Source organism: Lithobates pipiens, unplaced genomic scaffold (genome assembly GCF_037356315.1).
Source record: "Lithobates pipiens isolate NorthernLeopardFrog02 unplaced genomic scaffold, aLitPip1_a1.2 Scaffold_18, whole genome shotgun sequence".
Lineage (NCBI taxonomy): Eukaryota > Metazoa > Chordata > Amphibia > Anura > Ranidae > Lithobates > Lithobates pipiens.
In genome coordinates, this window is record NW_027507758.1 from 374,602,104 (window position 1) to 374,630,029 (window position 27,926).

At 42.9% G+C, this 27,926-nt stretch overlaps 1 protein-coding gene across 4 annotated transcripts in view; it reads right to left on the bottom strand.

The window, feature by feature from the left end:
• Positions 1-755: 755 nt before the first annotated feature.
• Positions 756-27,926, bottom strand: part of LOC143988272 (uncharacterized) — a 51,845-nt gene continuing 24,674 nt past the window's right edge. For 2 of the 4 annotated variants that reach the window (XM_077487720.1, XM_077487721.1), the window contains 2 exons: positions 22,037-24,012; positions 756-3,568 (listed from right to left, as the gene is read on the bottom strand). In XM_077487720.1, coding sequence (XP_077343846.1) covers positions 1,844-3,457 — 1,614 coding nt within the window. In that variant the 5' untranslated portion in view covers positions 3,458-3,568; positions 22,037-24,012 and the 3' untranslated portion in view covers positions 756-1,843. The remainder of the gene's footprint in view (positions 3,569-22,036; positions 24,013-27,926) is intronic. The other 2 variants (XM_077487719.1, XM_077487722.1) reach the window with 1 other exon arrangement.

Sequence of the window (27,926 nt, forward strand, 5' to 3'; positions counted from 1 at the left end):
ATTGGTAAGACAGAGATTCAATTCAGTACACACTTGGTCAACAGTTTTGCAATAAGATGTAGTGGGGGAAGATTTAAAAATGTCTGACTCCTCTTCTAGATGTTTCTCTAAATGTAATGAGAGATGCATAAGTTCTTTTTTTTTTTCTTGGAGGCAATTTGTTTAATATGACCACGCATCAATGCTTTATAAACCTCCCAAGCGGTTAATGCTAAGGAAACTGATGCATGGTTTACTTCAAAGAAGGCTTTCAAGTTGGACAGAAGATCTTCAACTATGTGTGTCAAGGATAGTAAGGAATCATTCATAATTCAAGGTGAGGGGATCATGACCAGACCAAGGTACTAAAAGTATTGACACAGAAAGTACTAACAAGAGTGATTTCCATTGCAGAAAGGCATGGTCAATATGAAAATGAGATTTATGGGTAAGTAATGGTTGAATGTAGTCTTTGTTTAGAGGGTGGAGCTCATGCCAGATATCTACCAGGTCATGGTGGGGTAAATTACTATTAAATCTTTTGAAGTCTGCAAAAAGAAGTGTTGAATGGAAAGCTGGACTCACCTGTGCCAAATTCAATAGAAATAATACCATAAGTGGGCTCAGAAGGAATTAGGCAATAGTGGGAAGGAATGTGTTACACAATAACGTTAGAATGAACTGTAGTCAACAGAGATATGTGTTTTAAACTGAAAACATGTATACCTCTTATAATAAAGTGTGCTGGTACAGTTAAAAAAAATAAGTGGGGGGGGTTTGGGAATAACATAGGAGGTTTTAGCTTTATTTTATCTAATCACGGGATTAAAGCAGGTGGATGACAGAAAGAACAGTGGTTACATAACATTAACCAAGGTCATAAATTGTTTTGGTAGGCCCAAACAACAAAGCTGAGATTGAAAATTGTTCAAAAAGGAGTGGGAAGTAGATTCATTATTTAGGAGCTAAACCTAGTATTAGGAACCGCTTGTATACAAGGTGTTTTTAAAGACATGACACTAAGGTTTCTACATGCAGTTCTCAAGCGAGGTACTCGGTTATGGTATTAAAGCCAACTAGCATATACAGTATATATGTTATACTATGCAACTATTTTAAATAGTAACAAATACGCCTTTAGAGTAAAAAACCTACAAAGCATGTCTGGGGTAATTAGAGGTATATTTACAGGAAATCATTATATACATTCAGAAAAAATTCTATAAATGAGGGAGATCCCAGAAGATTGTAGTGCAACAGACAACCATGGTCGAAGAAATAACAGAGAGACAGAATAGCTAGCCAAAGCTTCATGTACATGGAACGTTTTTACAACCTCTCCTGAGCGATTTAACTTGACAGGTAGTAACACACGTTTAAAATGACAGTTTTTCCGCATTTATGTGCCGCTTTAGCATTTTGCATTTAAAAATAAATAAAAAACGTATTTTTTTTAAATAGCCCAAAATTAAAAACACCTGTAAACAAAATGCGGCTGAATGTGAGTTAATGCGTTCAGAAGCATTTGGCGCTTGAAATGCCTGTGAACTGAGCTTCTGAGCAGATTTTTTTGTGTTACAAAAAATGCCTCTAAACTCAACTGCCTAGAAACTACTTTAAACAACCCTGTGTACATGGACAGATACCAGCAGCAGTGTACATGAAGCCTAAGGCAATAAAGAAGATGTAGAGCAGAAAAAGTACGTAGCATATTCATCCATTTGGAATCTTCTGGAAGGGCCTTGCTTGTAGTCTGCGGAATGCTTGAGAACTGTGGACATCAGTGGATAAAAGCTGCTATTGCAGCAGGACTGGCTAGACCGTAGAGGGTTCTAGAGTCCAAAGCTTGGGACCATGTTGGCATTTAGGGCAATTCGAAGCCAAGTTCTTGGAAGCATTTCCGTAGATCTGAGGTAGTAGATGCTTGAAATTGTTGACCTTGGAGTGTAAACAAAAGTTTAAATGGGAAACCCCAGCGGTATTGTACACCATGTGATTGTAGAATTTGCAGGTAAGGTTTGAGTTTTTTGCGCTTTGCAATTGTTGATGGAGTGATGTCATTGAATAGTTGCAATCTATGAGTTTGGAACAGTAGTTCCGATTTTGCATACGCTGCTTGATGCAAGCGAACTTTTGTGCAGTAGAAATGGAATTTAATAATGACATCTCGGGGCTTGGCATAAGGCGTTTGACTGAACAGTTCCCTGTGTATATGATCAAATTGCAGACATTCAACTGGAATATCTGGTGCAAGTTCTTGAAAGAATGCTGTTATGGTACCTTGTAGGTCAGTAAAAGATTCCGGCAAACCTCTGACCCTAAGGTTACATCTACGGGCTCTATTTTCAGCATCTTCCTGGTTTTCTTTAGGAAGTGTCTGCAAATCTTCTATCTCCTTCTCATGCCCATCAAGGACTGCGCATCGTTTACAGGAAGCCATGGAAACCTCCCCACGCTTTAATGAACAACATTTCTTCAAGAGAGTTTCATCTCTGGTGTAACTGAGGTTGGAGGCTGGTGGTTCCACTACCATGGACTTTCCTTGCTCCATGCCATTTTTCTTAAAGTAAGGCAGTACATTTTGTGTGAAGAATGTCTCCAGTCTGATCTCTGTTTCTTCCCAAAAATCTACATCATAATAAACAGGAACAACGGTAGTTTCTTTATGTGTGTGAACTAATAGTTCTGCATAGATTTTGTCTGTGATAGCCAAGAGGCATTGTATTTGGGTGTAGTATGCATGGTCACTCCTAAGTGTATAGTTGACCTCATTCCATCTCAGGCAGAAGGAGCGATGCTTGCTGGCATGCCGTATTGTGCTATCTGGATACTTGTATAAGCACTTCACCAGCAAGGGCCATCTTTCTTTGGTGTGTCTATCTATCACCCACATGCACAAACCCACCAGCCAAGGATTTTCTGGATGGCTAACTACTTCATAGCCTTTTACCTGCACTTTATGTTTGCAATCTGATTTAACACTTTTATACTTACGAATGGCCTCCTCTTCCATAAACCTCATCCAATCTTGGTCTGGAATCAGGTTTCTACCACCTGAACTGAGCATAGCTCGCAACTGTGATACTGGCATGAGCTTACTTGTGTCCTTTGTGAACTGACTGTTAACAATATCATGTACTGATGATGCCAATATGCAGTTCTTACACTTACTGGCCCACACAGATTCCTTTGTATGATGGCGCTGGTGTATTTTTTCACGTGGTCTGCGATTGAATGGCACAATAAAACTCCATACAGGAATTATTTTTTCTTTTTTGGTCACACTTCTTTTATGGGTTATATTTTTATCTATTGGGGTAGTGGAGTTAGGCTCTGGTGCCTTTTTGTTACATTTTTTCTTTTTTTCCTTTTTTTTTCTTTTTGCCTGAAACACCATGAGCGCTTTTGCCTGCTTCATGTTGGGTGGTATGGTTAGGTTTGTTGTTGGTGTCTGGGTTTTTTTTGCCATGGTATACATATCCTGTTATCAAGCAATATATAAATCTTATTGCTGGACAGTGCAGATAGTCTGCATTTTTCTTCAAAGGACTGTGCGCCGATGGCTAAAATAGGTGAGACTTGGGTCACTCTGGAAGAAAACAAAATGAGAACTTTAATCAATGCACATGATATTTCTATATAGCATGTAAGTCGAACTTTGATGTACACATTTGTCACCCTAAGTAAGACTATAGACAGATAGATGTTATTGCAATTATGAAGGAGTGGAGACAGCTGCCTGCTCTTGAACAATGCAGCAGGTCTTGGTCTGCCAAGAGGAAGCAATGCATGTTCCCTCAGCCACTTTTTTGTTTTTTTCCATTAAGCATAGGGAAGAAACAGCTCTGTCAGAAACAAATCAGAACATTTCTATGAGTAATAGCAAATGGTTCATATGGCAAAAACAGTAGTTCTAGAAGGGTAGCTTCAGCAGTGGACTCACAATCCTCATTCCTATTGCACTGGGTCATCAAATCTGGGGTTGCATTAGGCTGTTTATGGCACCAGAAGGCCAGTCAATGTTATTGTAATTCTAATTTTATTTTAAGTTATTATAAAGCATTAGACATACTTAAACAATTTCAAACATATACATTACTTACATACATAGTGAATACATAGCTTAAATACTTTAACACAGAAAAAAAAAAAAGCCCCCCCCCTTTCCTCTCCCTTCCCTCTCTCCCCTCTATTCTTTCCCTTTTCTGTAGTCCAGCAGAGTCTTTCCTACCATTACTTTCCTTCTTCTTCCTTCAGCTTTTTACCAATTTCCTATACTGCCTCCATGGGTTCCAAACCAGGACGCACATTTCGTACATATCTAATTTTTGTGCTATAAGTATCTCCATCCTCTCTATATTATCCATTTCTAAGGCCCATTTGTTTATCGAAGGAGACTGAGTTGATCGCCAGTGGTGCGGTATCACAGTTCTTGCTGCAGTCAACCAATACCCATTTTATATGTTCCTGGTAACATAGAGAGGAGGGTAATTTGCGGCGTATTTGGGATTATCTCCCCAGTAACTAATGTGTATAGTTGCATAATATTTTCCCAGAAACCAAAAATTAGGGGACATTCCCACCAAATGAGCAATGAGCCCTTATCTGTATGGCACCGCCAACATATATCTGTTTTTTCTGGATATATACGATGTAGTGTCACTGGGCTCCAATACCATCTTGAGAGCAACTTGTAGTTTGTCTCTTGTGCTTTAATTGTCGGTGATAAACAGTGGGATAGCTTAAATGCCTTCTCCCATTCCCCAACCTCAATTTGAACATTAATCTCATTAGCCCATTTATTTATATATTCCGGGGGCTCCGGATGATTTTTAATTATAAACATCTTGTAAAGCGCTGATAGAACGTGTTTTGGTTTTTGATCTTGTGTCAGGAGAATTTCAAGTTGAGTTAAATCTCTACCCAGGGACTTACTCGAACGAATAGAAAACCAAAATGACAGTAACTGACAGTATTCCAGTGTTTGCATGAATGATGGTCGCTGTATAGGAAATAGATTTAGTAAAGACGGAACTGTTCCCTGGCATAAAATATTGCTCAGTCTATAATGAGATACCCTATTCCATATAATTATTATTATTATTATTATACAGGTTTTATATAGCGCCAAAAGTTTGCTCAGCGCTTTACAACATGAGGGCAGACATCACATTTACATTACAATTTGGTACAAGAGGAATCAGAGGGCCCTACTCGTTAGAGCTTACAATCTAAAAAGGAAGGGGCAATTGATACAAAAGGTAATAGCTGTGGGGGATGAGCTGATGAAGGAAGTAAAACAGTGTTAGTTAGAAGCAGGATAGGCTTCTTTGAAGAGAAGGGTTTTCAGGGATCGTCTAAAGATGGATAGATTAGGGGACAGTCGGACAGATTGGGGTAGGGAGTTCCAAAGGATGGGAGAAGCTCTGGAGAAATCCTGGAGGCAAGCATGGGAGGAGGTGACAAGGGAGCTAGAGAGCAGGAGGTCTTGGGATGACCGTAGAGGGCGGTTTGGTTGGTATTTTGGGACTAGGTCAGTGATGTAGCTTGGGGCAGAGTTATGGATGGATTTGTAAATTATTGTTAGTACTTTGAATTTTATTCGTTGGGTGAGTGGAAGCCAGTGCAGGAATTGGCAGAGAGGGGTGTAGGACACTGAATGGCTGGTAAGGTGGATGAGTCTGGCAGCGGCATTCATTATGGACTAGAGGGGTGATAGTCTGTGTAAAGGTAATCCAACGAGGAGGGAGTTGCAGTAGTCGAGGCGAGAGATGGCCAGGGAGTGAATTAGAAGCTTGGTGGTGTCATTAGTTAAAAAGGGGCGTATTCTGGAAATGTTGCGGAAGCTAAGGCGGCATGATTTGGACAGGGCTTGTATGTGGGCCTGAAAGGAAAGTTCGAAAGGACATCATATAAGAAAGCTTGTCCTATTTAATGCCAGGGGGAAAAAAGGGTTGCCAAATAGGGGTGTCATAGGTCCTTCGTAGGAAGAAAGTTCCAATTGTATAACTGTTTTAACCCATACATTCAACAAATGGGATGTAAGAGAGGGCATATTCTCTAATAACTCTCGATGTAAATTGCTACCAGATAAATCTAACCATGGCAACACCTTTAGATCTAGTTGGTTCAACCCTTGTTCTAATTTTACCCACTGTTTAGTTTCTGAATAGGGATGAGCCGAACACCCCCCGGTTCGGTTCGCACCAGAACTTTCGAACAGACCCCAAATTCGTACGAACTTTAGAATCCCATTGAAATCTATGGGACTCGAACGTTCGAAATTAAAAGTGCTAATTTTAACGGCTAATATGCAAGATACTGTCCTAAAAAGGGTTTGGGGACCTGGCTCCTGCCCCAGGAGACATGGGTCAATGCCTAAAATGTTTTTAAAAATGGCCGTTTTGGCGGGAGCACTGATTTTAATGACGATTAAAGTGAAAAAAAAAAGTGAAATATTCCTTTAAATATGGTGCCTGGGGGGTGTCTGTAGTATGCCTGTTAAGTGCCACGTGTTTCCCGTGTTTAGAACAGTCCCTGCACAAAATGACATTAAACGGAAATAACATCATTGAAAACTGCTTGCGGTTTTAATGTTATATCTGGTTCCTGCAATATGGTTGAAAATCATTGAGAAAAATGGCATGGGTAGCCCTCCCTGCCCATTACCAGCCCCTTTGGGTCTTGTACGCATATTAAGGGGAACCCCATACCCATATTAAAAAAAGGAAATGCGTGTGGCCCCCAGGCCCTATATACTCAGAACAGCAGTATACAGGCGGTGCAAACAAGACAGGGACTGTGTAGGTTTGTTGTGTTAAGTTGAATCTGTTTGTAATTTTCAACTGGTACATTTTTAAAGTGTAGCTCCAGTCAAAAAAACTATTTTTAAGCTTTTTGGAAAACATAGGGAAGGGTTATCACCCCTGTATAATTTGTTTTGTCGGTCATCTTTTTTCATCTCACTTGCTGTTGTCTCCTTCCGTTTGCAAGTAGGAGATGTTTGTAAGTTGGATGTTTGAAAGTAGGGGCCTGCCCTATATGCTCTGCAGAAATGGCGGAACAAGGTGTTGGTTTTTTGCCACAAGCCCTGAAAGTGACTCTTGGTGGGCGCTGGAGCGCCCTGCTGTGAACGAATATATATCAAGAATTGTAATTACATGCCATTGTTGAACAGTGGTAGAAAAATTGACCTTTGGTGGTTGTGGTGCTGGTGCCACAACACTATAAGTCCTCACAGTTACTCTGGGTGGGCACAGGAACGGGCCCTCCTGTGAAATATTATATCAAGAATTGTAATTACATGTCCCTGTTAAACAGGGGCAGAAAAATTGGGCCTTAGGCACTGGTGCTGGTGCCACGACACTGCAACCTCTCCCATATACTCTAGTTTTATTGCAGGAATTAGCCCTGCTGCAAAGCATTGCATCAAAAATTTTACTTAAACGCCCCTGTTAAACAGGGGCAGAAAAATTGGGCCTTAGGCACTGGTGCTGGTGCCACCACACTGCAACCTCTCCCATATACTCTATTTTTATTACAGGAATTAGCCCTGCTGCAAAGCATTGCATCAAAAATTGTACTTAAACGCCCCTGTTAAACAGGGGCAGAAAAATTGGGCCTTAGGCACTGGTGCTGTTGCCACGACACTGCAACCTCTCCCATATACTCTAGTTTTATTGCAGGAATTAGCCCTGCTGCAAAGCATTGCATCAAAAATTTTACTTAAACGCCCCTGTTAAACAGGGGCAGAAAAATTGGGCCTTAGGCACTGGTGCTGGTGCCACCACACTGCAACCTCTCCCATATACTCTATTTTTATTGCAGGAATTAGCCCTGCTGCAAAGCATTGCATCAAAAATTGTAATTAAACGCCCCTGTTAAACAGGGGCAGAAACCCAGAACCAGAAATGTTCTTCCAACATATCAGCGGAGGAGGAAGAGGATAGACAATCAACATAACAGTCACTCAGCATCAGCATAGGCAGTCTTGAAGGGATGTGATGTTTCAAAAAGAAATTATTCTGTTACATCAGCTTCAGGTGCTTGGTAGCTGTGGGTGATCCAAGACTGATTCATCTTGATGAAGGTCAGTCGATCAACTGATTCGGTGGACAGGCGCACCCTGTGATCGGTAACAAAGCCACCAGCAGCACTGAAGGTGCGTTCCGAAAGAACGCTGGATGCAGGACAGGCCAGTAGCTCAATTGCATACTGTGCAAGCTCTGGCCAGTGATCCATCCTCAAGACCCAGTAAGCCAGAGGATTTTCGGTGGGAAAGGTGTCCAAGTCTGACCTTGCCCCTAGGTATTCCTGCACCATGTAATTCAGACGCTGGCGATGGTTGCTGGAACCGATCATACCTTGGGGCTACGGACTAAAATATTGTCTGAAAGCATCAGTCAGACAGCCACCTTCTCCACCGCTCCTTCTGACCAATGCCTCAGAAACACGTTGCCCAGGACCAGGAGTTTGTAACCTCCCAGTCTCTGGGAACGCATTGCACAGACCTTTCTGCAAGGCCTCCCGGAGATGTCTCATCCTCTGCTCCCTCTGCGATGGCAAGATAAGGTTGGCAACCTTACCCTTGTACCGTGGATCAAGGAGAGTGGCCAGCCAGTAATGGTCCCTCTCCTTGATCCGAAGAATATGAGGATCCTTCCGCAGGCTTTGCAGGATCAGGGAGGCCATGCAGCGTAGGTTAGCTGAGGCATTCGGTCTGGAGTCCTCTGGGTCACTAAGGACAACATGATCCGCAGCTACCTCCTCCCAGCCACGTACAAGTCCACGTGTTTCTTGGGACTGTAAATCATCCCTACAAGACTGCTGCTGCTGATGCTGAGTGCCAGCCTCCACCTCCATGCTGACACAATCATCCTCCTCCTCCTCTTCCTCCTCCTCATCCTCTTCCTGTGTGATGGGTGGCACAGCAGGAACACTGTCTGGATAAAGGGGGTCTTGAGAGGCAAGGAAGTCCTCCTCTTCCTGCCTCTGTTCTGCCTCAAGTGCCCTGTCCATTATTCCACGCAGCGTATGCTCCAAGAGGTGGACAAGAGGTACAGTGTCACTGATGCATGCACTGTCACTGCTCACCATCCTTGTGGCCTCCTCAAACGGTGACAGAACAGTGCATGCATCCCTGATCAAGCCCCACTGGCGTGGTGAGAAAAAACCGAGCTCCCCTGACACTGTCCTGGTGCCGTAGTCGCACAGGTACTCATTGATGGCCCTCTGCTGCGTGTGCAGCCGCTGCAGCATGGCCAACGTTGAGTTCCACCTGGTGGGCATGTCACATATAAGGCGGTTCTTGGGCAGGTTCAACTCCTTTTGGAGCTCAGCCAGCCGAGCACAGGCATTAAATGATCGGCGGAAATGCACACAGACTTTCCTGGCCTGCTTCAGGACATCCTGTAAGCCGGGGTACCTGCCCAAGAACCGCTGCACCACCAGGTTAAGGACGTGAGCTACACAGGGCACATGGGTCAGTTGTCCCTGTCGGAGGGCGGAGAGGAGGTTGGTGCCGTTGTCGCAAACCACCATTCCTGGCTTAAGCTGGCGTGGCGTCAACCACCTCTCGGCCTGCCCCTGCAGAGCTGACAAAACATCCGCCCCAGTGTGGCTCCTGTCCCCCAAACAAACCAGCGCAAGCACGGCATGGCATCGTTTTGCCTGCGTACTTGCGTAGCCCCTGGAACGCCTACGGAGCACCACTGGTTCTGAGGACAGAGCACTGGAAGAGGCCATGGAGAAAGAAGAAGAGGAGGGGGTGGAGGAGAGAGGTGTGTCACAACCAATAGTAGCATTTTGGAGGCGTGGTGGCGGAACAACCTCCAACACTACTGCACCTTGTCCTGCATCCTTCCCAGCTGCCAGAAGAGTGACCCAATGGGCCGTGAAAGACAGGTAACGTCCCTGTCCATGCCTGCTGGACCATGAGTCAGCGGTAATATGCACCTTACCGCTGACCGCCCTGTCCAGCGAGGCAAGGACATTGCCTTCCACATGTCGGTAGAGAGCAGGAATCGCCTTCCGTGAGAAAAAGTGGCGTTTGGGGACCTGCCACTGAGGAACCGCACATTGTACAAACTCACGGAAGGGGGCCGAGTCTACCAACTGAAAAGGCAGCAGTTGAAGTGCTAGCAATTTAGCCAAGCTAGCATTCAACCGCTGGGCATGTGGATGGCTGGGAGTGAACTTCTTTCGCCGGTCCAGCAGCTGGGGCAGGGACATTTGCCTGCTATAATCGGACGTGGGTGTACTGCTAGCAGAGTGCCCGGAAGCACTTGGCTGTGACACACCTAATTCTACACCTTCATTCCTCTCAGAGCAGGTTTCAGAGAGGACTGAAGGTCTAGTGGGGTTGGAGATGCCAGCTGATGAGGAGCAAGGAGAGGTCCGCTTTGTTCTTTGGTGTGGGTCTTTGAGGTACGCTTGCCAACGAGCTGCATGGCAGGTCAACATATGTCTGGTCAAGCATGTGGTGCCCAAGCGGCTGATGTTTTGGCCACGCGAGATACGCTTGAGACATATGTTGCAAATAGCATCGGTGCGATCTGGTGCACTCATCTCAAAAAAGGCCCACACCAAAGAACTTATAGGATAACGCGCAGAGGCAGCGCCCTGCACAGGCGGAGCTCTGCGGTGTGATTCAGTCGGTGTGCTGCCCCTAAGCTGGCCCCCGGAGGGCATCCTGCCTCTTTGGACATGTGCCTCCTCCTCCTCCTCTCTCCTACCAGGCACCCACGTGGAGTCAGTGCCCTCATCATCCCCTACCTCTTCATCGCTGTAGCAAACCTGGCAATATGCTGCAACTTGTGGAACATGACTGCCAGATTGCTGTCCTTCTTGAGCATCCCCTCTCTCTGCATTCACGCTACTGCCTTCCTCTAGCTGAGTGTCATCATCAGAGCCTACAAAACACTGGGCATCCTCCTGGAGCATGTACCCAACACTGTGCTCAAAGAGTTCAGGAGACTCCTCAGGAGAACGTGGTGGGTCTAGGGAAGGAGTCACTGATGATGACATTGAGAGGAGGGAAGACGATGCGTTGGCAGCTGCTTTGCTAGTACCCTGAGACTGGGTGAGAGAGGATGAGGAGGATGAAGAGGGCTTGGTCATCCACTCTACCAAGTCGTTGGCATGTTGCGGTTCAACATGTCCAGCTGCCGAAAAGAAGGACAAGCGTGTCCCATGGCCACGTGCTGATGACAATGCACCTCGTCCACGACCAGCACTGTTGTCTCTAGACACAGAGCCTGCTTGCCCTCTTTTATCGGCTCGCGCCTGTCTGCCTCTCCTTGCTGGCCTTCCAGACATGGTAATGGCCTGAAGGGAGTTGGGTAAAACAGCAGTTGGGTAGTGTATATTGTGCTGGAGGCACACAACACCCACTAACTCCTGCAGATGCCTTTATTATAGAACACCAGAGATAAAGGGGTATACTGTAATGGAGTCAAACAACACCCACTAAGCCCTGCAGATGGCTCTATTAGAGAACAGCAATAAAGGGTAGATACAGGTGTATATTGTGCTGGAGGCACACAACACCCACTAACTCCTGCAGATGCCTTTATTATAGAACACCAGAGATAAAGGGGTATACTGTAATAGAGTCACACAACACCCACTAAGCCCTGCAGATGGCTCTATTAGAGAACAGCAATAAAGGGTAGATACAGGTGTATATTGTGCTGGAGGCACAAAACACCCACTAACTCCTGCAGATGCCTTTATTATAGAACACCAGAGATAAAGGGGTATATAGAGATGTATACTGTGCTGTGCTGGAGGCACACACAACTTCCAATAACTTCTGCAGATGGCAAGTGGGCTCAAATAGAGAAGAGCTATGTAGGTGGATATAGCGGTGTGTACTGGGTACAGAGCACGCAGACAGCATGCACAAGCTCCTAACACTACTGACTGCAAGCTCTATTATAAAAGATAGATCACTAGCTATATAGGTGAGGTGAATATAGCGGTGTATACTGTGGTCAGGGCACGCAGACAACAACCACTACAGAAGAGCAAGATCGAAAATCGGCCGATAACGATCAGTGTATACTGTGTTGAAGGTACACAGAACACCCACTAACTGCTTCAGACGCCAACACACTACAGAAGGCCGCCGCGCTGGCGGCCTTATATAGTGTGGGATGTGTACTACACAGCCTGAGCTATGATTGGCCACAGGCATCCTGCCTGTGGCCAATCATGGCTCTCCTCGCTGCTGGCGCTGTGATTGGCTAAGCATGCGGGGTCACAGTGCATGCTTGGCCAATCATGAGCCAGCAATGCACTGCGATGACGCAGTGCATTGTGGGCCGTGGATTTGGCGCGAACGGCCCATAACGTTCGGAATTCGCCGAACGGGCGAACAGCCGATGTTCGCGTTGAACGTATGTTCGACTCGAACACGAAGCTCATCCCTATTTCTGAACAATAAAACCAATCCACCAGTCTAGTCAAGACTGCCGAAACATAGTAATAATACAAGTCAGGTGCACCCGCACCTCCTTTCGTTTTTGGTAATGATAATAATTTCTTTTGTAGTCTTGGTTTTTTATGGCCCCAGATAAATTTTGTCAAAGCCGATTGTAAAGTGGAAAAAAATGATCTAGGGACACAGACAGGGATAGTTTGAAAAAAATACAAAAATCGCGGTATTATATCCATTTTTAATATATTAATCCTCCCAAACCATGAATGTTGCTTGACATCATATTTTTTTAAGTCTTGTAAAGTACGTTGCAAGAGAGGAACATAATTCATTGTATATAGGTGGTTTGGGTCTGGTGGAATTTTAACAACTAAATATTTTAGTGCTGCAGAGCAAATCTTAAACGAAAAATTAGCTCTCAGCATTGCAACTTGTTTGGGTATAAGCGACACATTAAGGATTTCTGGTTTTGATACGTTTACTTTGTGTGTTTGGAATGTTTGGGAAAGAGCCATCCCACCCGGTCAAATGCCTTTTCCGCATCAACTGAGAGAAGGCATACTGATACTTTAGCCCTTTGTGCATAATTCATTAATAGGAAAGTTTTAATCGTGTTATCACGTGCTTCTCTACTTTAAACAAATCCTACCTGGTCCGCATGTATTAAGCTTGGGAGAAGTGATTGGAGACGAAGCGCAATCAGTTTAGCATATATCTTTAAATCTACCCCAATCAGAGATATAGGTCGGTAACTAGAGCAGAGTGTTAAATCGTTTTCTGGTTTAGGAATCAAAGTGATATGAGATTCTAAAGTCTGTGTTGGAAATTGATTATTAGAAGAGATTGAATTAAACACTTGAAGCATAAACGGGGCTATATGTTCCTTAAAAGTTTTATAAAATTTTGATGTAAATCCGTCTGGGCCTGGACTCTTATTTGTCGGAATATTAGCGATTACTTCCAATAATTCTTCAAACGAAAATGGAGAATCCAAAGATGTCTTAGTGACATCATCTATTGTTGGAATGGCATTTTCCCGCACATATTCTTTAATAATATTTTCTCCAGCTCCCTTATTCTCCAATATTGTTGGAGGGGTCAGGTTATAAAGGGCCAAAAAATATTCCCTAAAGGTTTGTTTGAGCACATGTGGATCTGATGTCAATTCTCCCGATGATTTCTTTATACTTGGTATGAAAGTCTGTGATGGACGTGGGTGTATTATATCAGCCAACATTTTCCCACACTTATTCTCAAATCTATATCGTTTGTTGATATAAACTCTGGGATGATTTGAAAAGCTGTAATAATTATACCCTTGTAGAGAAAATATTGGCTGATATTTCTGGAGAACAATGGGCTTTATGTAGAGTTTCCAAAGTATGAAGTTTTAATAAGGTATTTTCAATAATTTTTGATTTTTCTTTTTTAAGATGTGAACCGTGTTGGATGAACACCCCTCTTACTACCTACCGCATTTAAGGCTTCCCATTTTAAGGGTAGGGCAGTTTCATCCTGTTCATGATCAGAAATAAAATTATCAATCGCCTCTACAATTGCTTTATGACAGATTGGGTCTAACATAAGTGTATCATTCAGACCCCACAACCAATTTGTACCCTGAATCTGGGGGGATGTTATAGTCAAAAATCCTTTTGAATGGTCGGACCAAATAAATGATCCGATTTCTATAAAAGGGTTCCATTCCAACACCTTCAGGCAAGTTAAAAAAAAATCTATTCTACTATATGTTTTAGGTGCTGATGAAAAATATGTATAATTGCGATCTTTAGGGTTTAGGGTCCACCATAGATCAATCAACCTATGTTCAAAAAGTTCATTCTTGAGTGCCCTCAAACGAGAGTATGGAATAGTCGATCATTGAGCTGAGGTATCTAATATAGGATCCAAGGCTAGATTAAAATCTCCTCCCACAAAAACAGTGCCTTCTGCAAAGTCCGCTAAGAGACTAAGATAACGCATGATTGTCATAGTTTGATCATGATTTGGAATATAAAAGTTTGCAATTGTGAAGATTTTGTCCCACAATCTGATTTTAAGAAACAGATATCTTCCGTTTTTTTTTTTTTTTAAACAATCTTTATTTATAGGAGACAGGGTATTACAGCTTGATATACAGTAAAAGAATGAGAAAAAATTAAAATGAACAGAGAGGATAAACATTTGCTGTAGGTAATGCTGATACGTAATACTCCAGTCGTTCCTTTTTTGTTTTTCACTTGTAGTGGGAACAAGAACATGAATAGTCAACAGTCATAAATTAACTTGGTACTGATTAGGTTATTGAGAGAGTATTTACCAGGTGACGGGTCAGCACGGTAGGTCAACTCGATTGTTGGGCTGAGTAATCCCATTCCGCAGTCTATTTCGTGCAGTATAGGACTGGTCTGTCCTCTTGTAAGGGGTTCTCACGCGTGATACGCTTGGTCACCTTTAACGTTCAAGGTAACTCACGTGGGGCCGACGGCTTCCTAGACGACCACGTGCGGGGGGGGAAGGGGGGCAGTCCTGTGTAATAGCGGCACCAAAGTGCCATTTCCCTGCTAAAGTCAGGTTGTAGATATCTTCCGTTTAAGTCAGCTTTATATTCCAAATTCTGTATTGGTAAGTGTTTGTGGAAAGCAATAGAAACCCCTCTTGCTTTTCAACTCGACATAGTGCTATGAAACCATTGCGAATAATGTTTACGTGAACACACTGGGATATTACCACTTCGAAAGTGGGTCTCTTGAAGGAGTATAATATCTACCTTAGCTTTGTGTAAATTATATAAAATCTGACCTCTTTTTGATTTATTATTGAGGCCTTTAACATTGTAAGTACAAAGTTTCAGTGACGCTGGAGAGGAAAAAAATGCTGCCATATAAAGTTATAAAGGAGAGAAAGAAAAAGGAAGAGAAAAAAAAAGAGAATTTTGAAAGTTGAGCTCACTAAAATTGGAGAGGCTCCCTCTCCCCGATCCCTGAGTTACCCAGGAAAACGTTGACTAATTACAAAAAAAAATAAAAAAAAACCCCCACCCAATATGGAATTGAATCCAAAAAACACACCAAGCCCTACCCGAGGGACGGTGTTCCTACAAGGGGGGACAATTGAAAATCACTGAGGATGTCTCTACACAGTGACTATGGGCATCCATAAACAGAGTAATAATAAAGTAATAATAAAAGATGCAGAGGAATAGAGAAATAGGAGAAAAAAGCTATTATTACAGTTACACTCTAGATCACCAGCAGGTTTAATCTGCCAGGTTAGTCTTTGGGTTTTCTACTTGGTTTATTCTATTACCCTCCCGATGTTCCGTTCTTCTGAACTGTGTATAAGTCTGGGGCCAAATTATTAATGGGAGGTCAGGCAAACCTAAGGCAGATTGTATAACAGGAATATCGGATGGGTCACGTAAATTTAACCACCTGCCGTCTTTCTTAATTTGTAGTTGGAAAGGGAAATTCCACCTATATACAATGTTACTATCTTGCAACATTTTTAATAAAGGCTTTAACGCCTTCCTCTTCTCCAAAATGAATTGACATAGATCTTGTAACAATTGTATATTTGCTCCGTTAACATTATGTGATGGGTTTACTTCCTCTTTCATTCCCTGCAAAGGTAAAGCATAATGGACTACTATGCATCGCATAGTAGTCCATTATGTGTCAATTACAGTGCCTTGCGAAAGTATTCGGCCCCCTTGAACTTTTCAACCTTTTGCCACATTCAGGCGTCAAACATAAAGATATAAAATTGTAATTTTTTGTGAAGAATCACCAACAGGTGGGACACAATTGTGAAGTGGAACGAAATCTATTGGATAATTTAAACTTTTTTAGCAAATAAAAAACTGAAAAGTGGTGTGTGCAAAATGATTCGGCCCCTTTACTTTCAGTGCAGCAAACTCACTCCAGAAGTTCAGCGAGGATCTCTGAATGATCCAATGTTGTCCTAAATGACTGATGGTGATAAATAGAATCCCCCTGTGTGTAATCAAGTCTCTGTATAAATGCACCTGCTCTGTGATAGTCTCAGGGTTCTGTTGAAAGCGCAGAGAGCATCATGAAGACAAAGGAACACACCAGGCAGGTCCGTAATACTGTTGTGGAGAAGTTTAAAGCCGGATTTGGATACAAAAAGATTTCCCAAGCTTTAAACATCCCGAGGAGCACTGTGCAAGCGATCATTTTGAAATGGAAGGAGTATCAGACCACTGCAAATCTACCAAGACCTGGCCGTCCCTCTAAACTTTCAGCTCAGACAAGGAGAAGACTGATCAGAGATGCAGCCAAGAGGCCCATGATCACTCTGGATGAACTGCAGAGAACTACAGCTGAGGTGGGAGAGTCTGTCCATAAAACAACAATCAGTCGTACACTGCACAAATATGGCCTTTATGGAAGAGTGGCAAGAAGAAAGCCATTTCTCAAAGATATCCATAAAAAGTCTCGTCTAAAGTTTGCCACAAGCCACCTGGGAGACACACCAAACATGTGGAAGAAGGTGCTCTGGTCAGATGAAACCAAAATCGAACTTTTTGCCCACAATGCAAAACAATATGTTTGGCGTAAAAGCAACACAGCTCATCACCCTCAACACACCATCCCCACTGTCAAACATGGTGGTGGCAGCATCATGGTTTGGGCCTTCTTTTCTTCAGCAGGGACAGGGAAGATGGTTAAAATTGAGGGGAAGATGGATGCAGCCAAATACAGGACCATTCTGGATGAAAACCTGTTGGAGTCTGCAAAAGACCTGAAACTGGGACGGAGATTTATCTTCCAACAAGACAATGATCCCAAACATACAGCAAAATCTACAAAGGAATGGTTCACAAATAAACGTATCCAGTGTTAGAATGCCCAAGTCAAAGTCCAGACCTGAATCTGTGGAAAGAGCTGAAAACTGCTGTTCACAAACGGTCTCCATCCAACCTCACTGAGCTCAAGCTGTTTTGCAAGGAAGAATGGGCAAGAATTTCAGTCTCTCGATGTGCAAAACTGATAGAGACATACCCCAAGCGACTTGCAGCTGTAATCGCAGCAAAAGGTGGCTCTACAAAGTATTAACGCAAGGGGGGCCGAATAATTTTGCACGCCCGAGATCGCTTCCGTCATCCAGGGGCATTGAGTCAAGTGGGGGCCTTCATTCCCTCACTCTACTTCCTGCCTCTCAGGGGACAGGATCGGATCATCTTCGCTGCTACCGATGGATCCGCTAAGTGGTGGAGATGACTGGCACGTGGCGGGGCGACCTCTCTCATCGCCGATAAAAGTGATCTCGTGGCGAATTCCGCCACGGAGACCACTTTTATCTCAAAGTGGACTGCCCACCATTGAAGAAAATAAAGGGTTATGGCAACTATCTCAGGTAGAGGATGGAGAGCCCAGACTCTTAAGGTAAGAGCCAGGTTGGCATACTTTGCAGATGTCTGGACAGCTAATTCTCAGAGGAAGGCAATGGTCACCAATGGCCATTTCTGGAAATCCTTCAATGCTCCTCATCCAGACCACTTCTCTGGACGAGGCTGCAATACATACAGATGCTTCAGGCCCAAGGAGCTGTGACACCGGTTCCATTCACAGGAAGACATAACGTTTTTTTTTTTTATATAAGTTTTTATTAATTTTCACATTATCCAAAATATACATACATTTCTTTAAAACAACTCTTTTACAAGAAAAGGAAACCCCTCATTGCTCATCCCCACTCCTTCCTCTCCCCCATCCTTATAAAAATCCTTCAATTTTCTCTACATTTCCACCTCTCCTAATCATACTTCACTTTTTTACAGTTCTGTGTTATGAAATAAGTACATTTCTGGATTTTTAGGCATATTCACTTCCGTTATTTCCTATATCAGTTGTATTACCTCCCACCAAAATTTCTGCATTTTTGGGCATTCCCAACATATATTGGTCAATCCTGTTTATGGTTCCCAAAAAGTATGGGGGTTGGTGTCCAGTTATAGATCTAAGGAGGCTGAATCGCTTTATCCTCTTGGAAAAGTTCAAGATGGAGTCCATTCACACAATTATTCAAACAGTACAGCCAGGCCAATGAATGCTTTTACTGGATCTGCAGGACGCCTAACTCCATATCCCAATTCTATTTCCTTCCAGACAGTGCCGGGACAAGGCCATCTAACACCACCCGCTGATGATATTATTTTTTTTAAATCAGTCGGGTCAGGGGCATGGCCGCGGCAGCATTCTGTTGAGTTGTAGTCCACGCGTGCTCAAGCTCCCAATAGGTGGGGAACTGAGAACCCGATCTTGGAGACAGGCAGAGGCAGCAGGGCATGCTGGGGAGTTGGGACCCATGTGACTGGCTCAGGGTGCAAGTTTACTTGACCCAAGGACAAGAGCATCACACCCTCAGGACCTGCTGAACCCCACATCCCATCTACCCCCCATACACCCTATTTACCCTGCCCCAGGCCAGTGCCCACCTAGTAACCTCAAAATAGCCCTCAACATTGTGGGTCCTGCTGGGAGCTGGCCATGGCCTGTCGATCCTGCTGGGAGCTGGCCATGGCCAGCAGGACCCACAGGCCATGGTCAACTCCCAGCAGGATCCACAGGCCAGCGGGGCCCACAGGTCAGTGGCCAGCAGGACCCACAGGTTCGCAGGAAGATCCCAGCAGGACCCACATTCGGACCTGTGGTTCCTGCTGGCCACTAACCTGTTGGTCTTGCTGGCCGCTACTCTGTGGGTCTTGCTGGCCGCTGGCCTGAAGGTTTTGTTGGCCACTGGCCTGTGGGACCTGCTGGGATCTGACCATGGCCTGTGGGGCCTGCTGGCCACTAGCCTAGGGTGACCAGACATCCCTGGTTTCCGGGGACAGTCCCTGGACTGAGGACACTGTCCCTAGACCAAGTCTGTCCCTGCTTTGCAGGGCCAATCCAGGGCGGGTGCACCGCGAGCTGGGGCAGTGGGCCCAAGGCCGGCCCTACCATGGGTCCTGCTAAACCCTTTGGGTTACCTCGGAGGGAAGGGGGAGAGCGCCACCAGATTACACAGAGCAGGGATCTCCCGGTTACCTGGTGGCTGCTGTCATATGAAGCCCCGCCTCCTGGACTGACTCCTATGATAGACAGCACACTGATGAAATTTATTCTCCCATGGTTTGGTGTCAGGAAAGGAAAATTATAGTGAGTAATTGATACAAATTTCCTTAAATTTAATCCTCAAATATGACCTAATAATAACAATAAAAAAAGATTTTAAAATTATAAAATATAAAAAATGCGTTTGCATAAAAATTATATAACATCTGTTAAAGTAAAGAAAATAGCTTGGATAAAGAAAATAAGAACAGGCAATTACTGAAAATATACTAAAAAAAATTTACTATAGGTTTACCAAACTTGAAATTCATATATAAAATGGGTTATATTTTGTAAGCCAATACTTATTAGATACAGGTGTCCAGAAAGAACTGTAAAGTTGCCCATCCTGCTAACATACAAAGATAAAAGACAGTTTAGGCAAACACAAATAAGGACCTTCCACATTCTGTGTTTTTCACAAACCCAAAAAAATGCATATAGTTCAATTGTTTCAAGTGTTTATTTGTATTCTAAATTAGGCTAAAACAAAAAAGCACAAAAACAAAATAAACAATGCAAAGGTGTTGCAATAATACTTTACACTTAGCCCACACAATACACACCAGTGTGCATATGTTACACATAGCATAACACATATGGACCGGTGTGAAGTGGCCCTTAAAGCCCAACTCTGTAAAAAATCACCCTCTCACTTTTGGCTAGTGAGCAGGAAGTCAATGGAAATCTCCCTAAAAGGGACACAGTGGTAAAAAAAACATACAGGTGTTATACCCCCCCCCCCCCCCCCCCACGCTGCCCAAAATGAAAAAAAAAAAATTTGACAATTTTCAGTTTATTGTACAGTATATACAAAAATTATGACTATTATTTTGTTACATGCATATGGATTAAAAAAAATGTGCATCATCAGTTGACAGCATATGTGCTGTGCTAGGTTGAGCTTATTACTCACTCAGTTCTTTTTTTTTTTCTTTTAATTCTTTATTTTTTTATTTAGACAGGCACGAGAGAAACAGTATTCAAACAGTGGCCAAATAAAGTCAACTCAAATAGTACATCGCAGCAGAAGAAAATGCTCAGTATCGAAATAAATATTTTAGTGTATTGACCGTCACTTATGGATGGCATTAATGTTTTCACCGTCTGAACTATAATTCAATTTTAAACACTTAGCAATTACTCAGTCAATTCTAAAGTTACTATGCTGTTTTGAGTTGATATAACCTGGTGGTTCTTCATATTTTGCTTGAGCACTTGTTTTTCAAACCACTGTTCCAATTACTTCTTTCTTGTTAACCAGAAGCACATCTTTAACCAGTTCCCGACCGGCGCATGCTGATGTATGTCGGCAGAATGGCACGGGCATGCATATTGGCGTACAGGTACATCCATTTTTATATGCCGCCCTGCCATCACGCTCACGTGCTGGTCGGCACCCCGTGAGTCCGGTCGCGGGTCCCGCAGACTCGATCGCCGCGGGGATACCCGCGATCGTCTCACGGGGAGGCTGAACGGGGAGATGCCGTTGTAAACAGCATCTCCCCGTTTTGCCTAGCAACAAGTGACGCTGATCTCTGCTCCATGTGATTGGAGCAGAGATCAGTGTTCACTTACACAAAGCACCAGCACCCCCCCACAGTTAGTAACATGCCCCTAGGAACACTTAACCCCTACACTGCCACCCCCTGGTTAACCCTTTCACTGCCAGTGTCATTTACACAGGAATCATTGCATTTGTATAGCACTGATTGCTGTATTTGATTTGATTGCAAACCAATCAATAATCACTTATTGCGATTTTTTTTTACCAAAAATATGTAGAAAAATACGTATCGGCCTAAACTGAGGGAAAAAATGTTTTTTTTATATATTTTCGGGGGATATTTATTATAACAAAAAGTAAAAAATTATGCGTTTTTTTCAAAATTGTTGCTCTATTTTTGTTTATAGCGCAAAAAATAAAAACTGCAGGAGTGATCAAATACCACCAAAAGAAAGCTCTATTTGTGGGAAAAAAAGTACGTCAATTTTGTTTGGGAGCCATGTCGCACGACCACGCAATTGTCAGTTAAATCGACGCAGTGCAGAATCGCAAAAAGTGGTCTGGTCTTAAGCCAGCAAAATCGTCCTCTCTGAAAGTGGTTAAATCACTTTTCAAAACTAACAGTGCTGTCTAATTGAAACAAATCTTTTGGTAGTTTTGGCTCCACTCTTTACATTTTCAAATACGGCAGTACATAGTGCATTAAGACATTTTCCAGGTTGTCCTTGGCTGCCTTCTAGAAATCTGCATTAAAAAAAATACAGAAACAATGGCGGTCTCTTTGTGAGTGTGGAATAGCAGCTCTGCGTAATGTGTGTTTGTGATAGCTATCTGGCATTGTATTTGGGTGTAGTAGGCATGGTCGTTCCTCAGCATATAAGAGGTCTCATTCCACCTTAAAGAGGAAGTAAACCCTGATGCCTTTTACTTCCTCTTTGTTCCCTGCAAAGTAAAAGCATAATGCATACTAGCCCATTATGTGCCACTTACCTGCAAACGAAGCCTGCGATGTCCCCGCTGGTGACAGCATCCATCTTCATCTCTCTTCCTTTCGGGTCCGTGGACTCTGGCTCCGTTACTGGCCGGAATCGCGTGACGTCACTTATTTCCAATAGAAGTAGTGTGTAAGGGTTTACAACCACTTTAAGCAGAAGGAGCGATGCTTGCTGGTATGCCTTATTGTACGATCTGGATGTTTGTATAAGCACTACTTTGTATAAGCAAAGGCCAGTCGTTCTTATCACCTTTATTTACAACATTCCTACTAAAACCTACAAGCCATGGCTTTTCTAGATCCTTGACTATATCAGTTTTCTACCTCTACCATCTCTCATTTTTCAAATATCATTTCTTCTGTACGATGAATTGCCTCCTGTCCAATACATCTCATCCATTTTTGGTTGTGTATTCTTTTTTATGTCCAGCATTTAGCAAGGCTCGTAGCTTTGACACTGGCATGAGCTCATTAGGGTCCTTTGTGAACTTACTGGGAATAATATCATACACTAATGATGCCAGTATACAATTCATACATAACTTGTCCCACACAAATCCCTTTCTATGATGGTGATAGGATTTTTTTTAGGATGTGCTGCGGTTGAAAGGTGCATGGAATCTTCACATAAAATCACTTGGAGTTTTTGTTTGGTAAAAGTAGAAGTTTCCAATTTCTTTCTTTTTTATGTTTATGCTTATCATTACTTGCTACAGCAAGCCTTGTATCATAAATACTACCAACATATGGATCCAATTCATCAGTAGATTCATCACTTTCATCCTCAGCACTTGACGAAGGTACATGTGGGCCTTTTTTTAGCTTGAACAAAGGTTTTCCCCTTATAAGCGACAGCTCAATGTGGAGAGATTGAATTTGCTGGGTCTTGGTTGGAAGAGTACTGACATAATATATATAGGATTTCTTTTTTGGATTCACACAAGGATTGTATGGGTAGCAAGTTCCGTGTCTGCGCATTGTGGAAGAAGTAGTGGAATTTCTTTTGACGTTTAACAACAATGGAGAAATGGTCTTGTCATCTACAGGACAGTTTTTCTTGAAAGAAACACTAAGCTTATCCTGTTTGCATGGTGCGGAACTCTTCATAGTGTTTATTGTAGATGTTTTTAATGAGGGAACTTTAGACTTATTAGACTTTTTCTGAGGCTTGCTTGCTTTGTTTTTCTTCTTTTTGGTTTGAGCACCTTTACTCTGTGTGCATGTAGAAGATGTACTGCTAGCATTGACCAACGCATTGATTTCACGGGCAAGGTACATGTCACTTTTGATGTGTGGAAGCTTCTCTTGATTGGCAAGAGTTGTAAGATGTTTACTCTGTATAGGTGTGCTTTGGTTGCTCTTTAGATTTATTTCTTCTTTCTTCTCCCCATCGGCTAGAGAATTGTGACTCTGTGGGTCTGTAAAAGATGTACTACTACCTTGAGCAGATTGATTTATTTCATGGATGAGATTAGATTCATGCTTGTTGAGTGAAATCTTGTTATCCTCAGTGGCAGAAGGCAAAGGATCATTATTCTGTAGCAGTGGCTCATAGTTGCTTGAATTTGGTTTTCTCTTTTGTTTTTTATTTATTTGCTCTGTGTTGTGGTTGATTTGAGGTTGGGAAAACAATCCTGGTTGAACAGTGAAAAATATATGTTTTTTTTGTAATAAAAGTTGCATATTGGTAGAGAATGGGATAATTGGTGTAGTCATCTGATATAGGCTTCCTGTTGCAAGACAATAGAATTGACCTGTTGCTAAACAATGCAGATATCTTCTGTTTGGAGTAAGTGGGTTTGCTATGATTGGTAAAAAAAGATGGGGTTTACATGCATTTGGGTGGTTCATGATGAAGGAAATGAGAGGTTTATTCAGTAGATGACCACTATAGTAGCAGGCTACACGTAGGCAAGATTTACAATTGTAAATCCAGTTTTTTGTTAGTCAATCAACATCTTATCTTGCTACTCTGAAACACAAGGAAAAAAAAATGTAGTACTTCATATGGATTTTGCATTATGATAAAAAACTGTAATCTCTACATAACATTGTAATTAAATAGCATCAGCCATGCACTGCTTCACATTAAGGTATGGATTATCTGTGACCAGCATATGGTGGAGCCTTCCTTATAAACCCACAAGTCTGAAGCCAAAGCTGGGTTTAACTCATGTATAGTGTATACACCCAAAAAGTATCCAAAACAATGTTCAGTGAAAAATATTATAATGAATAGTCCATAACCACTTTTTAAAGTGCAAGTGCCACTGCAGTCCCAAAAACAAAAAATTCCAGTGCTCAATTTACATGAACTCTTCAGAAGTGAGAGTGACACCACCACTGTGAAAATGGAGGAGGCTTACCAGAGGACTTGGACTTAGCTGGGCATATGCCCCCCAAGTCAGACAGGCTTGTATATAAGATCCGGCCCGGTAGGTATAAGCAATCCTCTGTCTCAACTCAAATCACAGACCGTCAGAGCGTCAGTTAGCAAATAATGGATAATTTTTCAGAGGCATCAAATGGAAGGCAGGATAGTAGTATTGTATATAAAACCATGTAAATAAAGAGCTAACATAGCGTGATACCATCACACAAAGAAATTTTAATGTAAAAGATATATAGAACACTCACATTTCAGATTTATTAATCAGCATATAAACATGTGCAAGAGATGTCTGCAAGGAGGTCCATCCGACGCGTTTCGACTACAGAGTCATCATATGGGGTTTGCACCCCCTCAACAGCATCGCTTATAAATTATTCAAATTATAATCAAATTCACCTTAAATAACGAAATATGTAAAAATGAGAGGCATTTAAACATATTCCTGGAAATTTATCTCAGAAGCATCTGAAAACGTTACTTTACCTTAACGACGCTAGGCTCATAACCTAGATGTCCAATCCTCGCTATCAACGTGCGGCCATCCAGTAGGTTGTCTATAGCCAGGCCTCTCTTTGAAAGAGAGGCCTGCCTCTGCACATTTCCGGTATGATGTATACCGGCCACACCGCTTCATGAAAGGGAGGCTTGGCTACCACAACTTCCGGCGTACTCTGCAAAAAGCATGCCTGACTCAGAGTACTTCCGGTGTGGTGTAAACCAACCACATCACTCTATAGCAGAGAGGCTTGACTATAACGACATCCGGTGGGTTCTCATAGAGCCCTTATCATTGAATGAGCAAAAAATGAAATAGTAAAATAGTAATTTCTATAATAAAAATTACAAAAATTATAAAAAAATACAAAGAAATTTGCAAAAATTACAAAAATCACTTCTTCATGTGTTTTATCCTTTTGATCATGTACTAATATGGATTAGCACACTTTTATTGCATGTCAACCTCACTATATAGTACATATCACCATTGTTAATCTTGCATATACATTCATGGACTTCATTGTCCATCTTCAAAACACAATGTGAGGTGGATCAATTTAAGGAACAAAATAGTATCAAAATGGAAAAATTTAAATAAAATAAAATAATAAAAACTAGATGGATAAAATAACAATGTGAAAAATCATTCCTAGAATATATAGATAATTGCTCCTACGATCTATTTATGAAAGAATTAATATCCCATTCTACATTCATCCCATGAGGGTGGTGTGTTTGTAGTTCATAAATCCAGAAGGTTTCAAGTCTGGACACGCCTCTGGTATTGGCTCCTCCCCTCCAGGTCCAATATCTTTGCAATTTTTTATAATTTTTATTATAGAAATTACTATTTTACTATTTCATTTTTTAAATTCCTACTTTTATTAAATATTAATCTTATGATAAGAATATATATTAAAATGTACATGATGACCCCATTCGTTATGTAGCCGATAATAAAAAAATAGTTTTTTGATCGCCAACGAGGTATTTAGTCATTTATTATTATCAATTATAATTTAGTTAGCGCACATGCAAACCTCTATTGACCCGCAATATAGCTAGTTAACAGTTCCTGTTCTGGTTTGTTGCGGACCATTAGAAGAATTATGCATGCTTTTCTGGCCGAGCTACCTAACATCCAGCCTATGCTGAACGACGTGGCTTGGTTGTTAGTATGATAAAATATGCATAGCCATGCCTCCCTTGTATACAACGATGAGGTCTCTATGAGAACCCACCAGATGTCGTTATAGCCAAGCCTCCCTTTCATGAAGTGGTGCGGCCGGTATACATCATACCAGAAATGTGCAGAGCCAGGCCTCTCTTTCATAGAGAGGCCTGGCTATAGACAACCTACTGGATGGCCGCGCGTTGATAGCGAGGCTTGGACATCTAGGTTATAAGCCTAGCGTCATTAAGGAAGTAACGTTTTCAGAGGCTTCTGAGGTAAATTTCCGAGAATATGTTTAAATGCCTCTCATTTTTACATATTTTGTCATTTAAGGTGAATTTGATTATAATTTGAAGGAGCCTGAATATACGTCACGTCCTTCAGGGTTCTAACCGGAAGTGACGTCCGGTGGAAGTTTTTCGGCGCCATGAACAAATTGGGTTAGCTCTTTATTTACATGGTTTTATATACAATACTGAGAAAAAAAGGAGAGGAAATCTGCGCTACAGTGTGTACTTAACGAAAATGTGTGATGCAGCAGTTCTAATATATACCCAAAGTGTAATATACATATAGAGACAAAGAAAAAAGAAGAGAACTGCGCAATCCCCAATATTTCTATTAGGATTTAAACCAATCTACCTTAACCACTTGCCGACCGCCTCACGCCGATCTACGTCATCAGAATGGCACGGGCAGGCATAAGCACATATATGTACGTCCTTTGCCTCCCGCGGGTCGGGGGCCCGATCGGGCCCCCGCCCGGTGCCTGCGGCGGTCGGTTTTCGTTCGGGAGCGATCCCGGACGAGGGGACGGCCATTCATTCATGGCCACCCCCTCGCGATCGCTCCCGACGAATGGAAATCCCCGGTGACATCACTTCCTCTCCTGTAATGTAAACACAGGAGAGGAAGTGATGTATTCTCTCCTCCGTGTCGGTATTTTTCGTTCCGACACGGAGGAGAGCGGATCAGTGAGTTGCACCAACACATCCCACACACAGTAGAACATGCCAGGCACACTCACACCCCCCCTTTACCCCCCGATCACCCCCCCAATTACCCCTGCCCCCCAGTCACAGTGACACCAATGTCATTTTTTTTTTTTTTTTTTTTTTTTTTTGCATTGGTGTCATTTGTGACTGTAATAACTGTTAGGGCAGTTAGGGTTAGCCCCCTTTAGTTCTAATGTACCCCCCTAACCCCCCCAATAAAGGTTTAACCCCGTGATCACCCCCCGTCGCCAGTGTCACTAAGGCTGGGTTCACATTGCAGCGGTTTATGAGAACGAATGTGATTCGCACCGCACTGCAGTGCAAATCACATCCGATCTCTGTGCGATTCGAGTTCAGCCATTCGCCGCACCCGCCGCACCCGCCACACCCGCCGCACCCGCCGCAAATTCGCACGGGACCCTTTTTTTGGCCCGCAGCAGAATCGGATCGCATGGGTGTTCACACCATGCGATCCGAGTTTGCAGATCGCACTGCGATATGCGAACTGATCTGGGGGTGTCAGTAACATTTCACTGACACTCCCAGCAGTTCGCATAGGGCAGTGTGAACTGCCGCCGGGAGGCATGCGATGCGGGAACCCGCCGCGGATTCGCGGCGTTTCCGCATCGCTCCAGTGTGAACCCAGCCTAATAAGCGATCATTTTTCTGATCGCCGTATTAGTGTCACAGGTGACGCTAGTTAGGCAGGTAGGTATTTAGGTTCGCCGCAGCTTTTTATAGCGCTAGGGACCCCCATATACTACCGCATAAAGCCCCCTGATTGCCCCCTAGTTAACCCTTTCACCAGTGATCACCATATAACTGTT